At 39.5% G+C, this 15,525-nt stretch overlaps 1 protein-coding gene across 5 annotated transcripts in view; it reads right to left on the bottom strand.

Moving 5' to 3' along the window:
• Positions 1 to 15,525, bottom strand: part of atrx (ATRX chromatin remodeler) — a 49,130-nt gene that overhangs the window by 21,048 nt on the left and 12,557 nt on the right. For 3 of the 5 annotated variants that reach the window (XM_058063177.2, XM_058063178.2, XM_058063181.2), the window contains 13 exons: positions 14,626 to 14,772; positions 14,365 to 14,542; positions 14,026 to 14,163; positions 13,779 to 13,954; positions 13,588 to 13,705; positions 7,920 to 8,050; positions 7,660 to 7,754; positions 7,400 to 7,539; positions 5,457 to 5,610; positions 5,209 to 5,309; positions 3,430 to 3,538; positions 3,164 to 3,341; positions 1,378 to 1,569 (listed from right to left, as the gene is read on the bottom strand). In XM_058063177.2, the coding sequence (XP_057919160.2) occupies positions 1,378 to 1,569; positions 3,164 to 3,341; positions 3,430 to 3,538; positions 5,209 to 5,309; positions 5,457 to 5,610; positions 7,400 to 7,539; positions 7,660 to 7,754; positions 7,920 to 8,050; positions 13,588 to 13,705; positions 13,779 to 13,954; positions 14,026 to 14,163; positions 14,365 to 14,542; positions 14,626 to 14,772 (1,857 nt within the window). The remainder of the gene's footprint in view (positions 1 to 1,377; positions 1,570 to 3,163; positions 3,342 to 3,429; positions 3,539 to 5,208; positions 5,310 to 5,456; positions 5,611 to 7,399; positions 7,540 to 7,659; positions 7,755 to 7,919; positions 8,051 to 13,587; positions 13,706 to 13,778; positions 13,955 to 14,025; positions 14,164 to 14,364; positions 14,543 to 14,625; positions 14,773 to 15,525) is intronic. The other 2 variants (XM_058063179.2, XM_058063180.2) reach the window with 1 other exon arrangement.

Here is a 15,525-nt window from a genome sequence, read left to right as displayed (position 1 = left end):
GGCATGGTGGTGTTTTACATCATATAAATAGACAACACATGGCCAGGTGTGAAGGTTTGAGTAAACAGCATTTGTTTTATGCACACTGTTTATAGCAGGGGTCTCAAACACACGGCACACGCCAGATGTGGCCCGCAGGACACTATTTTGAGGCCCCCGCCTTGATATGAAAGTTTAATGTTAGTGCGGCCCGCGCAACTTTGATATGGATGCTGTATGGTATCATGTACCCAGAAAAAATTATTACGTTTGATTAATGTTCATGTTAAAGGTTAAATAACTTAATAGTTATCCTCCCTATCCGTGTGGAAGTGGTAAGTTTTTGGCTATTTAAGTTTAAAGGAAATAACTCGAAGGCTACCGTTTAGGTCGCTAGCTCTCTAGTTTGCGACTTAGCATGTGTCTCAAGACCCTGCAGTTGCGCAATATGTTGTAAATAAAAAGAGTATAAATGTGACTATAGTCGTGTTTTGTCATGTCTACAGGGCGCTAATAATGCTTTGTTCATTTTAATCTGAAAAAAAATTTTTGTCTACCCACCAACTATATGTGGTTTCTTAAGTTTTTATTATTTGCCGTTTTATTATTATTATTATATTTATTTATTATTGATTGATTGATTTTCTTTATTCTTGATTTGTTTATTTATTTTTCATCTTATTTTGTGTAGAAAAATAAAATGTAAGATATGTGAGAACAGTGGAATGTTTTATCAGAGCTTTTCTTGTAGAAAATAGGAACCAAAGCAATGTTTATTCATTTTTCTGTTTTTAATAAATGCGTTTGTTTTTGTTTTTTTGGAAAACCTGATGCGGCCCAGCCTCGCCCAGACACTAGCTCCAGTGGCCCCCAGGTAAATTGAGTTTGAGACCCCTGGTTTATAAAAGGTCGGTCAAACCAAAACCAAGAGCTGCTTAACACGACAACACAAGTGAAACAAATTCTGGGAAAAAAAGTAGAGGCAAGTGTAGAACTTGAGAGATCAACAACTGAGTAAATGACTGCGAGGAATGAGGGGAAAAAAGTGCAGGTTTATAGGAGAATTGCAAAGAGGAGACTATTTGGTAAATAGCAGTAAACAGATGCGTGCAGCTGCATGAGGTTGGATGGCCCATGTAAGTGCTGTGTGTTCTCATTAAACCCCAGGGGGCCCAAATAACAACAATGTAAAAGTGGGTGGAAAAAAAAACAATTCACATAAGAACTTTGATTCAAGTCTTTGCAAAAAGGTCAGAAAAATCGTAACTAAGTATGTCGTGAGCTTCATAGAAACAATGATGCAACCACCAGCAATGAATACGAAGACTACTACATTTCATGCTGTATTATACATATAATATATTATGTTCAAGTAATATCTTGTGTGTGGGGGTTTACCTTGGGGAGCATCGGCGTGGCTTTCTTGCTCTTCTTCTCTGAGGGATCGTCCAGCATATCCGGTTCAAAGGTATAAAGCTCTGCCAGCTCATTCATGGTAAAGTGCCTTTCAATCTGCTGCTGGTCCACCACACGGAATGACAGAGACTGTTTGGTCACCTGCCGGTCATAAATCTTCTCTTCCATTGTGCCCTGACAAGAATAAGAAGAAACGGGAAAACGGGAAAAAAGGAATATGAGTAACCCAAGAAGTAATAGGACTGTGATATTACTATTCTACTATACTATTCTCTTATTTTATTCCTGCAATGAGCAAAGTTCTACAGCAGCGCCACACTTTGGACACCCATGCGTGTTTTCCCATGAAGATGAGGTGCCGTCAAAGGAAAGACGAGTGCATATGTACGTCTCTGTCAGGCTGCATTGTGGATGTTTTAGAGCTTCAAATTGTTGACTGCTTGGATTCTATTACTTTTAATGCTTGGATCTTCTGTGCTATAAGAGCAGAGTTGGAGGTCAAGAGAACCAGAGTATAGAGCAAAGGGTGCACTAGAGCACCAGCTCTGAACAGACTCGGTGTTGCCATTATTCATTTTGGTAGTGATTACGGTTGCAGACAAATCCGTTCATTTATGCGTTTTGATCTGATAAATATTAAGTAACTTTGTAAAGAATGTACAATAACTACAGCTTCTGCTTGGATATTAACATGCGCATCATCCACAAAGCACTCGCTGACGTCGGGAACACCAAGGTAGGCGCTTCATAAACGGTTCCAATTCATAATGCCGCCTACAGAGAACATACTAACTCCTTATTTCTAAAATCACAAATACTTCAACTTGCTGATATAGTTCATCTTCAAACAACTAAAATAATGCATAAGGCTAAAAATAACCAATTACCTAAAAATGTCATCCAATACTTCTCTACAAGAGAGGAGAAATATGATCTCAGGGAAGAACTACATTTGAAACACTTATATGCTAGGACTACGTTAAAAAGCCATAGCATTTCATTATGTGGAATTAAACTATGGAATGGATTGAGTAAGGACCTCAAACAATGCACAACGATGAGCCAATTCAAGAAACAATACAAGCAGTTGATGTTTGCTAAATACAAGGATGAAGTGTCTTGAACCAGTCATGATGTGCTATATATATCCCTATATTGACACTAATGGTACCCATTATGTCATTGGATGGTCATATCACCTTGTACTTCGGTACGAGGAGCATTATTTAAAAAAAAAACAAAATAAAAACCTTACACTGTATTATGGAAAGCAGGAAGTGAACAAATGTAACAGTTACTGATTGTAAAAGTACCAGATGGAGGGGTAGGATTTAATAAGCTTTGCTTCTTCCTACTCCTTGTGGACATGTGGAACTGTGAACTGATTATGTGATGCATTCAATTGTAATCTGATGCATGTTCAAATGAAATAAAACCATTACCATTACCAATAATTATATTATCATTCACAGTAGAAACGCCATAGTTAACAGTAAGATTGGATTCTGACGACCCCATTTTCTCCAAATGAGAAATCTTGTCACGTTTTAATCTGGTGACACCCCTAATAATAAAAAAATCAGACATAATATAGACTCACATATTAGCATTTGGAGAGTTTTCTTTTTTGTTTTTTTTTCCCGACCACAGAACAGCAATTTATTAATCTTCATTTATAAACGGTGATATAGTGACGCCGTAAAATTTGAATGTAACTATGGACGACCGTATCAGCTGTTAACCAGCAAAAAGAAACTGACAAAATCACCTGTGCCAAGAACCTGTAGACAAAGACTGTCTTCAGCTGGCCGAAGCGATACACCCTGAATATACTTTGGATGTCATATGAAGGATTCCAGGAGGCGTCAAAGATGATGACCCTGTTGGCCGCCACCAGGTTGATGCCAAGGGAGCCGGCTCGTGTTGAAATGAGGAACAAACGACCCCTGGAATAGATTCAACAGAGGCAAAGAATTGTAGATTAGACTATATTAAATGTTGGATGAGTATCAGCAACTTGAATGAGTGAATCACCTTGTGTTGTTGGAGTCATTAAACTCCTCCGCCCACTTCTTCCTGGTGGTGGCGTTGGTTGAGCCATCCAGACGATAGTAGTCAATATTCCTGAACCACTTGCCTTCACCTTCAAAGACAAAAAAAAGAGTTAAGAAACCTGCTAAAGAGCAGAAGGGCCTTCGACCGTTTCTTGTCAAGGAGGACCTGGTTCGGGTATCAACAGATCGGTGGTTACGGAGGCCGGAGGCCCGCTGAATGTAACCTTCAATATGGCCACCCCTTCGCTAGCCTTCATAAGCAACAGTTCAGTATGTTTCCAATTACAGCACTGTGATCTTTTCATTACAAATTACAAACCCTTGAGCAAACATTTTTGGTGGAATAAAAAGTCAAGGTCTAATCATTTTCAAAATGAAAGTAAAAACATGTGCTGAAGTTTAACTAGGAACATGACCTTACACCAGTGGCAGTGTGTATGCGTGTGCACACTTAAGGCCAATAAGGACACAAGTCGCACAAAAAAAAAAAACATATTGCGTTGCAGTGGTTGCAGGGTAGCCTGCATCTCTGCATGGATAATACGACCCAGAAAGATAATGTTAGCATTTTTGGTCTCCGACACAGTCGGTTCAAAGACTGTGGTGTCAAACTCATTCATTTTCTACTGCTTTTTACATTAATTGCACCCCTAAAACACGACAACAAAATGCAAGCTGGTTATAGCAAAAACCTGACAGTATATTCTATGAATGGAATTCTCAAATGGTCTCAAACTGGGACACACATTTTTTTCCAATAGTCATTAAGTCACGACTATTTTACTTCTAAGTCAAACCAAGCATATATATTTGTTTTTTTTAATAACTTGTCATCTTTTGAATGATAAAAAACACATAATTACGTGCCCTAAGTTCATTAATTCATTCATTTTCTACCGCTTTTTCATCACGAGGGTCGCGGGGGTGCTGGAGCCTATCCCAGCTGTCTTCGGGCGAGAGGCGGGGTACACCCTGGACTGGTGGCCAGCCAATCACAGGGCACATATAGACAAACAACCATTCACACTCACATTCATACCTATGGATAATTTGGAGTCGCTAATTAACCTAGCATGTTTTTGGAATGTGGGAGGAAACCGGAGTAAAATCCTGTCTCGCAGGTCTACAGACAGTTCTTTTGACTTCATGCTTGGTGTTTGTGCTCTGACATGCACAGTCAACTGTGGGACCTTATATAGACAGTTATTATATTTCCAAATCATGTCCAATCAACTGAATTTACTGCAGGTGGACTCCAATTATGCTGTAGAAAGATCTCAAGGATGATCAGTGGAAAAAAGATGCACCTGAGCTCAATTTTGAGCTTCATGGCAAAGGCTGTGAATACTTATGTAAATGTGATTTTTTTGTTTTCTATTTTTAATAAATTCAAAAGAAGTCAAAAAAAGACCTTTTTCACATTGTCATAATGGAGTATTTTGAGGTAAGAGATTAATTTAATTCAGTTTGGAATGAGGCTGTAACATGACAAAATGTAGAAAAAGTGAAGCGCTGTGAATACTTTCCGGATGCATTGTATAAAAATGAATTTCGGGACAGACAACAAAGCTCCATAAATCAGTAGCTGGCTTATATTAATACAATGATGCTTGGTTAGTTTAGCAAAGCAGAACATTCAACGGGAAGCTGATCACAGGCTAATATAGAATCATTGAGTGACATCATTATTGACAGCCTCACAGGAGATCCATCTTCCTGAATAAAAAGACAACAAGTGGGACCAAACCACAAAGCCCACCTTTGTATGGCGAGACCTTGTCCTCATCTGCAGCTCTGCAAGCCAGCTCCAGGAAATCCTCTATCAGGTCCAGAGAGATAAGAGACTGACTGAACACCAACCTGTAGACGGGGGGGGGGCACAAAGATTCCTTGGTGTCGCTTTACTTTTCAAACGCTATCCAATTCCACTTACAAACCCAGCTACACACAAACAGCACATTCCAGAGATCCGTGCAGATATCCCCCGAGAGCATCGACTACACTTACACTTTATCTTCCACTTCCTCTGCCATGCGGAGGATCTCGAAGAGGATCATCATTTTCCCGGAGTGCTCCAAGATTTCGGCGTCAGCCTCGGTGACAAACTCCTTGTGCCAGTCGGCGGTGGGGCTCCCTGGTGCCGAGCCAGAGGACTGAGCTTCTTTGCAAAACAGACACACAAATTAGCCTTAAACCTGTACAGAGTCACACATTAACATAACTGATATAGACGTATGTTTACATGTACTATAGGGTGCATCAAAAAACACAATTATTGAATTTTAATATGGCTGTGTACTAAAAGTGTTCCAATGTATGTAGAAACAACACACAAAATATTATTCCAATACATGATTATTTCGGGGTGCCACCATACATCTGTTTTTGTGGAATAAAGTGGTGAACAGTTCAATAGTCGCCATGGAGATTTGAGGTCAGCAAAGACTGCAGCTCAAGAACTCTGAGGTGATCTTTATGTTTTTGTTGGTATTTATACTCCTATGACATATTACTAGCAAATTTGTGGTTTTGTCTTTTGTAATTTGAATGATTTGTAGTCATATTTATGGGTATTTAGTGCTCGTTGCCTCTACTGTAACTAACATTAGCTGGCTACAGTTTGCTAATGACAGTTAGCTCAGGGGTCTCAAACACACGGACACTAGTTTGAGGCCCCCGCCTTGATATGAAAGTTTAATGTTAGTGCGGCCCGCGCAAGTTTGATATGGATGCTGTATGGTATCATGTAAAAAAATTATTACGTTTGGTTAATGTTCATGCTAAAGGTTAAATAACTGTTCATAGTTAACCTCCCTATCCGTGTGGAAGTGGTAAGCTTTTGGCTATTTAAGTTTAAAGGAAATAACTTGAAGGCTACCGTTTAGGTCGCTAACTCTCTGTGACTATAGTTGTGTTTTGTCATGTCTACAAGGCTCTAATAATGCTTTGTTAATTTTAGTCTGAAAAAAATAATTTGTCTACCCACTAACTATATGTGGTTTCTTAAGTTATTATTTGCCGTTTTATTATTATTATTATATTTATTTATTACTGATTGATTGATTTTCTTTATTCTTGATTTGTTTATTTATTTTTCATCTTATTTTGTGCAGAAAAATAAAAATTTTGATATTTGAGAACAGTGGAATGTTTTATCATAGCTTTTCTTCTAAAAAATTGGAACCAAAGCGAAGTTTTTAAATTTTTTTTTGTTTTTAATAAATGCGTTTATTTGTTTTTTTTTTTTTTTTTTTTTTTTTGAAAACCTGATGCGGCCCAGTCTCGCCCAGACCCTAGCTCCAGTGGCCCCCAAGTAAATTGAGTTTGAGACCCCTGGAGTAGACAGTATTGCTGATGCCTCATATTTATCGACAGTGGTACTGTAGTCCTACATAATCTGATATACACTTGTCCATTTATTATTTTAATGACTAGTTCCTTTCAGACTAGCAGTCGCAGCTTGGTCTTTGGTCTGGGCCCCCTTTGATAACCCTATATAAAATGATGCTGTATAGAAGTTCATTGTACTCAACATTTCCAGGTCAACGTTTTGGCAATTAGACTAGAAATTGCACATTTTCTGAAATTTTACATAACTTTGTGTGTGAGGTGGCACCCCTAAATCTCAATGGATTTCCTCAAAAGACATTTTTATGTTCATTAGAAAAAAATGGAATGCCAGCCAAATTGATATTATGAATTTAAAATTTCCCATTCAAATTTGATGCACCCTAATGTGTAAAAGTTTCTTATTGTTTTATTCAATTATTAAACACAATATGCATAGCCTTCATCGTCTACGTGGTTATTGGGCCTACAGGCTGTAAAATCCACATCTGGTGCAATGTGACCACTCCATGTTCATCATCACATTTTGTCCACATTTGGTTGTCAGGCTCAATTACTTTCAGTTGGAACATGCAAAGCTCTTCTGGAGGCTCCAAACTTACGCTCCTCTACAGCCTCGGCCCTGTTTCGCCCCTCTCCATTCCTGCCCCGAGAGCTGGTGTTCCACTCCTTGATGACTTCCACATCATCGCTATCAGAGTCATCAGATCCCTTCTTTCTTCCCTTGCCTTTCTTCTTTTTCCTATTAAGGAGGGACAGTGGAGGACACGGGGTCAGCGGGAGTAGCAGATGGAAGAAAAAAGGGGGGAGTTCAATGTGTCTCTTGCTTTATAAATATCAAACACAGAACTGGAATCTTTACTTTTTTTGCTTTTCATCCTCTGAGCTCAGACTCATGGAGGATTCGTCAGTTTCTGAAGCGATGAATTCCTCCATGCTGTCCTCGTCGAAGAAACCCTGCAAGAAAAATCAGGCCCTAATGTGTGGTCTCACAGGTGGACCAAATACTAGAGCAGAATAAATGCTTATGTGCCGTTTATTTTCCTCCAGTTTGGTTTTTCCACTTGCACTTCTGTATTCTACGTTATCACAAAGTGTTACATCTTGTCTTCCCATCCCTACCCGGTTTTCTTTACTGATGTAATCCAGCTGAAGGCACCAAGGATGGGTCCAGATCCTGCTGAGCATCTGGAAATCCTGGAAGAGTTTGGTCCCTGCGCGGCCCCGGTTCCCCTCCAAAGCCTTCCCCACACCTGCAACACGAGAAAGAGATTCCTGAATTCATTTTACCTATGCGTGTGTGTGCGTCTATCACAAGACAGTACAGGAGACTGGATCTGCGAGAACGAGACAAGATTTTAGTATTATTAAGAAAAGTAGAATTAAAAAAAATATTACAGTTATGGCAATACATTGCAATCTACAAATTTAATTTCTGGACAACACGGCGGTCGAGTGGTTAGCGCGCAGACCTCACAGCTAGGAGACCAGGGTTCGATTCCACCCTAGGCCATTTCTGTGTGGAGTTTGCATGTTCTCCCCGTGCATGCGTGGGTTTTGTCCGGGTACTCCGGTTTCCTCCCACATTCCAAAAACATGCTAGGTTAATTGGCGACTCCAAATTGTCCATAGGTATGAATGTGAGTGTGAATGGTTGTTTGTCTATATGTGCCCTGTGATTGGCTGGCCACCAGTCCAGGGTGTACCCCGCCTCTCGCCATGAAGAGAGCTGGGATAGGCTCCAGCACCACCGAAAAAGCGGTCAAAAATTAATTATTGAATGTAAATGAATGCACGGTGGACGAGTGGCTAGCATGTTGGCCAAAACTGTCAGCAGATCCGAAAGACCTGGGTTCGCATATCCTCTTGGGAATCTGTGTGGATTTCGCATATTTTCTCCGGATCCTCCGGTTTCCTCCCACATTCCAAAAACATGCTAGGTTAATTAGCGACTCCAAATTGTCCATAGGTATGAATGTGAGTGTGAATGGTTGTTTGTCTATATGTGCCCTGTGATTGGCTGGCCACCAGTCCAGGGTGTACCTGGCCTCTCGCCCAAAGACAGCTGGGATAGACTCCAGCATCCCCTGCGACCCTCGTGAGGAAAAAGCGGTAGAAAATGAATGAATGAATGAATTATATTCCTTTCTTTAGACCAGGGCTCACCAAGTGCCAGCACCCTTCAGGGCAGGCACAGCTTGAGAAAATGAAGAAAAACATTTTCCAAACCCGCGAAGCTCACTTCAGTTATTTCCGAATCAAAATAAATCCAGTTTTAGTGCCAATGATGGGAGAGAAAACTCTGTTTGGGTTTATTTTTAATTTTTTTAGGGTTGGGCGATATATTTTATGTATCGGTATAGATTCTTCTAATGATAACAAAATGACATGACAGGTAGAAACGTTGCTGGTCTTAGCCGTAAATATACATTCCCCACACATGGAACTGTGTTTCAAAATAAGAGTGCCGTTTGCCCCATGTCTGCGTAAACAAAACAAGACTGTCCTAAAAAAATATCTTTCATATGCAGTTGGAATTGCATGGGTGACTACATATTCCTTCATCACAAGCACAGGCATCACAGTTTGTTGAAGATTTAGAAGCAATATGTGCAGAGGCTGACATCCCATTAGAAAAGTTAGCCACTTTCTTACCAATAAATAAATGTGCCTGACAATTTGAGACAAGTGTATTTCATTATATGAATTAAGTTTTGTAGCTTTTTATGAAAGACTTCGAATGAATTTAAATTTCAATGCAAGTGTGGTGGCAGCAACATGTTAAGAGTTAGAGAAGACTTTTTGAAAGCAGAACTAAGGTACCATATCTGACTTATTGTGCGGAAATATGGGGTAATAACTATAAAAGCAATCTTCACTCGCTAAATGTACTGCAAAAAAGATCAGTAAGGATAATTAATAATGCCGCCTACAGAGAACATACTAACTCCTTATTTCTAAAATCACAAATACTTAAAAACTTGCTGATATAGTTCATCTTCAAACAGCTAAAATAATGCATAAGGCTAAAACTAAAAATGTCATCCAATACTTCTCTACAAGAGAGGAGAAATATGATCTCAGGGAAGAAGTACATTTATACTTATAAAATATACTTACTAAAATACTTATAATACTTACTGTATTATGGAAAGCAGGAAGTGAACAAATGTAACAGTTACTGATTGTAAAAGTACCAGATGGAAGGGTAGGATTTAATAAGCTTTGCTTCTTCCTACTCCTTTTGGACATGTGGAACTGTGAACTGATTATGGGATGCATGTTCAAATGAAATAAAACCATTACCATGGTTCACCACTTCCAGACTGCCTGGTGGTCTTGGGGGTAAACACATTGCAGAGTCACAACATCAGCACTGTACTGGCTAATGAACCAAAGCCCATAGCAAGAAAACCGCCCACCGTATCAGTCGTCTTTGTATATACACCGACCCGCTTGCATTTGTTTTCATTTCTTGTACTCTGTAACTCTGGTACCCCCGAACCACCTACACGTCATCCACTCCCTTCACCCGCCCCCACTTTTGTCCCCCCGCTTCTCCCAGAGCTCTTCATTAGGGAGACGTGGGAAACTGTGCTTAAACCCTGCCTACGGCATTTTGCCAGCTGCCACTCTTACACTTACACACACACACACTTACATACAGTGCCACATTCTGAGAGGAAAGTCCACTAAACGACTTAACAAAGCGGAACAGAAGTGAGAGAGCAGAAAAGGCAGTATAAAAAAAAGTCAGAGTAAATGTCATCCAGTTAAAGGAGCACTATAAAAAAAGAGAAAAAAAACTTGTAAAAGGATTCGGGCTTGTCGAAGGTTATGCATGTTACCAGTGCAATAGTTCTCTATTCAAGTCCATCATAGCCGCCCCTAGAGCAGTGTTTTTCAACCTTTTTTGATTCACGGCACGTTTTTTTTACATTGGAAAAATCTTGTGGCACACCACTAACCAAAAATGTTACAAAATGTCACCACAACCTCACACGTGCATCAATAAGTCTATGGGAGGAACAAGGTAGGTGTTGCCACACGGACCAATATTACATTGCTCTGCTAGTCTTTACACCACAGACACTCCACAGTAGCCAGGTTTTTACATGACGAGTTTTTCTCTTTCCGAATGACCTTTCGGGAAACAATGGTATCCATGGAAAAGAATATTCCAATCTCTTGTCTACATGCGCCGTGAAAATCAAACATATAGTCAATAGGGCATGCCCAGTAAAACGTAAACATCAACATCACGTGATACCGACTTCCGAGTTTTTCTTTCACTTGTTGGAATAACTCCGTATTGCCAGTTTTTCATTTGTCCAGTCTTGAAATTTCGTTTGAATCAAAAACAAACTTTGCTTTAGTCCAGTGCCGATTGCTGGCCTCCATTTTTAAACTGAAGAACGTCTGGATCTGCGTGTTACGTCATATCTGAGCATGTGCTGAAAGAACGCACCCGGGATAAATTTAAACAGGAAAATATCAAATTCAATCTTGCTAATATTTTATAATTAAACTCAGGACAAGATATATATTTTATTTTTTTAATAAAACTGCACTTGTGAATAAAGTATAGAAGGGTCTCAAACTCAATTTACTTGGGGGCCACTGGAGCTCGGGTCTAGGTGAGACTGGGCCGCATCAGGTTTTCAAAAAAAAAAAAACGCATTTATTAAAAACAAATTTTTTTTTTAAAAACTTCACTTTGGTTCCAATTTTCTACAATAAAAGCTCTGATAAAACATTCCACTGTTCTCAAATATCTTACTTTTTATTTTCTACACAAAATAAGTAAATAAATAAATAAACAAATCAAGAATAAAGAAAATCAATCAGTAATAAATAAATAAAATAATAATAATAATAAAACAGCAAATAATAAAAACTTAAGAAACCACATATAGTTGGTGGGTAGACAAATTATTTTTTTCAGATTAAAATTAACAAAGCATTATTAGAGCCCTGTAGACATGACAAAACACGACTGTAGTCACATTTATACTTTTTTTATTTACAACATATTGCGTAACTGCAAGGTCTTGAGACACATGCTAACTCGCAAACTAGAGAGCTAGCAACCTAAACGGTAGCCTTCAAGTTATTTCCTTTAAACTTAAATAGCCAAAACTTACCACTTCCACACGGATAGGGAGGATAACTATTAACAGTTATTTAACCTTTACATGAACATTAATCAAACATAATAATATTTTCTGGGTACATGATACCATACAGCATCCATATCAAACTTGCGCGGGCCGCACTAACATTAAACTTTCATATCAAGGCGGGGGTCTCAAACTAGTGTCCTGTGGGCCACATTTGGCCCGCGGGCCGCGTGTTTGAGACCCCTGGTTTAGATTCTGTTTCACAAATGGCGCTAATGCATACGAAAGCTGCTTGCCAACCGCCAATAAACAACAGAAGAAGAAAAACGCCAGGAAAAAGAACGCACCCTGACAACTTTCCGTTTGAGCGGGTACAAGATACCTCAATCGGATTGGTTAAAGGAATATTCCATCCCTGTTCAATTCTTTCCATTTGAGCAACTGAACCAAATGCAACTGGAATATTTGGGTACTATTGACATAATATTTGCAAATGATGATTAATAAATGTTAATTATAAAAAGTGATATTGGATAATTCCTCATGGCACACCTGACGGTTTCGCAAGGTACACTAGTGTGCCGTGGCACAGTGGTTGAAAATCACTGACCTAGAGGTCATGCAGCACATAGCCTACTCAAACCACGATTTATCTGCCGACTGCCATGTCGGGAAAGTATCTTATACGTTATATTAGATGCTGTGCTACTGATGTCAAGCATGGTTGATTCTGGTATCCTGGGTCACTGTGTAAAAGCTAACACAGCAATATCCCATCTACAATGGATTCTGTGTAAAAACCATACATCATGTATTGCCGGATTTGGCATGGAAATGGTGCAGGGCTCTACATTAAAAACAAAAATGACTTGCCCATGGGGAATCCTTAAGGTGAGAACTACTTGCCCCATGTAAAATGTCTGACTGCCATAATGATATCATCTAATTTTTGTGGTATCACATGAGAATCTCAAATAAAGATGAAATGATTATCATTTCTTGTGGTTGTTTTCCTACATAGATTATGACGTTGCATGGAAATCTGGATTGTCAAGAGACTTCTAGGCACTTTGCCTTGATAAATAAAAGTACATTCATGATTGAATAAACATTGTGCTTACTAAATAATAAATGACAACACAAGTTATTGGGTTATTCAATGTGATTCACTCACCTGTGCCATCATTTGATTTGCTGCCGCTAATAAAATACTTATTAAGGAGGCACTGTTTCATCACTTTTTGGTGTTTTCCTTCACAAGTTGTTGAAGAATTAGACCATGTTGGCAGGGACATCATGATGGATGTTCAAACGATCGCTGATTGGTTGATCACAAACAAGAAAAACATGGACTGTGGACTCCAAACCGCGGTCTAAATAAACAATTCTGATTGGTCCATTTCAAGATTTGCAAGGATTAGTTTGCAAATTACCACCGGAATTACACAGTCCGTGTTTTACCAACACCTAACAAGAACCGCTTTTACAAAAACTCTTGGCACTATGGAATGCCAAAGTACACTTGCCCGACAGGAATATCACTGATTGGATTTACTTGCTCCAATTTTGTTTTAACTTGCCCCGGGCCATCGGTACATCGTTATTGTTGAGCCCTGTGGTGGGATCTCTGTGTAAAATGCGGGAAAAAAATAAAAAGTTTCCAGTCTCACCAGTGAAGTGCTCCAGGTAGTATTTGTAGAGTTTACACTGGATTGGAGTAACTCTGATGGACAACACGTACTCATGCTTGGGAGGCAGGAACTTGGTGAGCGCAGTGTAATCTTTCCTCTGAAAAAGCAGGGAAAAAATGGAAAAATCGGTGTGATAACCAAAAACAGAGCAGGGATGCCAAGATTGTTACCTGAACACATCCGGCCAACATCTCGTACAGGATGTGAGCCCTCTTCTTCATGATACGGACATCTTGCATTGTGGAGTCGGCACACTGCCCGTTCTGAATGGGATTGATGAAGCGATTGCGGAACTCTTTAACTGACCCGAGCAGGTTCTCCTTGATGAAGTTCACCATGCAGTGGTCTGGATAGAAGGACAAGGGGGTCAGGAGATCTTTCCTTTGAAAAGACCGATCCTACACTAGGGATGCTTACATTCAATAAGGTTATTCTGAAGAGGCGTTCCAGTTAGCACGACTCTCCTCCTCGTCCTGATGGAGTTCATGGCTTTGGACACAGCTGACGCCTCATTCTTCAGGATGTGACCTTCGTCACAGATCACCAAGTCTGGACCTAGAGTGGAAAAAAACATGAAAATCTGTATATTCTGTAAAGTATAAATTGTGAGGAGATGCTATTCCAGTTTCAACTAGTTCAGCTACAGTCGACCAGATTAGAAATTAGTAGTCCGGGCTTCCATACTGACAATGGACGAATGAAACCCCCCTCCAAAAAATGTATGCAGTGTGAGTTATTTTAAAACCACAACCATACCTGGATCAACCAGAGTCTTCTGGAATGTTTCCTTCAGCTTCTTGCTCTTGATGTTCCTGCCCTGTGTCAGGTTTCGGTACATCTCGTAGCCAATAATTAAAATACCGCCCATATCTTGCCATTGCTGGAGGGCGACCGCTCGCTCCTGCGGCCTCTTTACTGTGGCCAGCTCCGTCACCTGTTTAATACACCACGGATCAATGGGTAATCCTCCAAAAAGCAAAAGATTGCAGATGAACAGCTGCCAAAGCAAGTGATTACCTCTAAACACTCATCATCTTTCATTCCCTCCTGCCATTTCTCAAACTCGTTGACCCAATTAAGGACTGTGTTTAGGGGACAAACCACCAGGGCTGTTGAAAAGTTGAGCTTCTCACAAAGGAGCAGAGTATGAAGGAACGTCACCACCTACAGGGGAAAAAGGACAACTGCAGTTAGAGTTGATTGAATTGGGATGGCGCTGTATTATCAGGCTTTACCACATGTTCTTTATCACAACATATGATCTGTAGGCATAACAAATCAGCTGTAATTACCTACACCAGGGGTCTCAAACACGCGGCCCGCGGGTCAATTGTGGCCCACAGGACACTAGTTTGAGGCCCCCGCCTTGATATGAAAGTTTAATGTTAGTGCGGCCCGCGCAAGTTTGATATGGATGCTGTATGGTATCATGTACCCAGAAAAAATTATTAAGTTTGATTAATGTTCATGTTAAAGGTTAAATAACTGTTAATAGTTATCCCTACCCGTGTGGAAGTGGTAAGTTTTTGGCCATTTAAGTTTAAAGCAAATAACTTGAAGGCTACCGTTTAGGTCGCTAGCTCTCTAGTTTGCGAGATTTAGCATGTGTCTCAAGACCCTGCAGCTGCGCAATATGTTGTAAATAAAAAGAGTATAAATGTGACTATAGTCGTGTTTTGTCATGTCTACAGGGCTCTAATAATGCTTTGTTAATTTTAATTTGGAAAAAATTATTTGTCTACCCACCAACTATATGTGGTTTCTTAAGATTTTATTATTTGCCGTTTTATTATTATTATTATTATTATTATATTTATTTATTACTGATTGATTTTCTTCTTTATTTGATTATTTATTTTTCATCTTATTTTGTGCAGAAAAATAAAAATTAAGATATTTGAGAACAGTGGAATGTTT

This window comes from Doryrhamphus excisus, linkage group LG22, assembly GCF_037039965.1.
Source record: "Doryrhamphus excisus strain RoL-2023G ecotype Guam linkage group LG22, RoL_Dexc_Guam_v1.1, whole genome shotgun sequence".
NCBI lineage: Eukaryota > Metazoa > Chordata > Actinopteri > Syngnathiformes > Syngnathidae > Doryrhamphus > Doryrhamphus excisus.
Note: the sequence above shows the minus strand (reverse complement) of the source record. Positions and strands in the feature narration are given on the sequence as shown.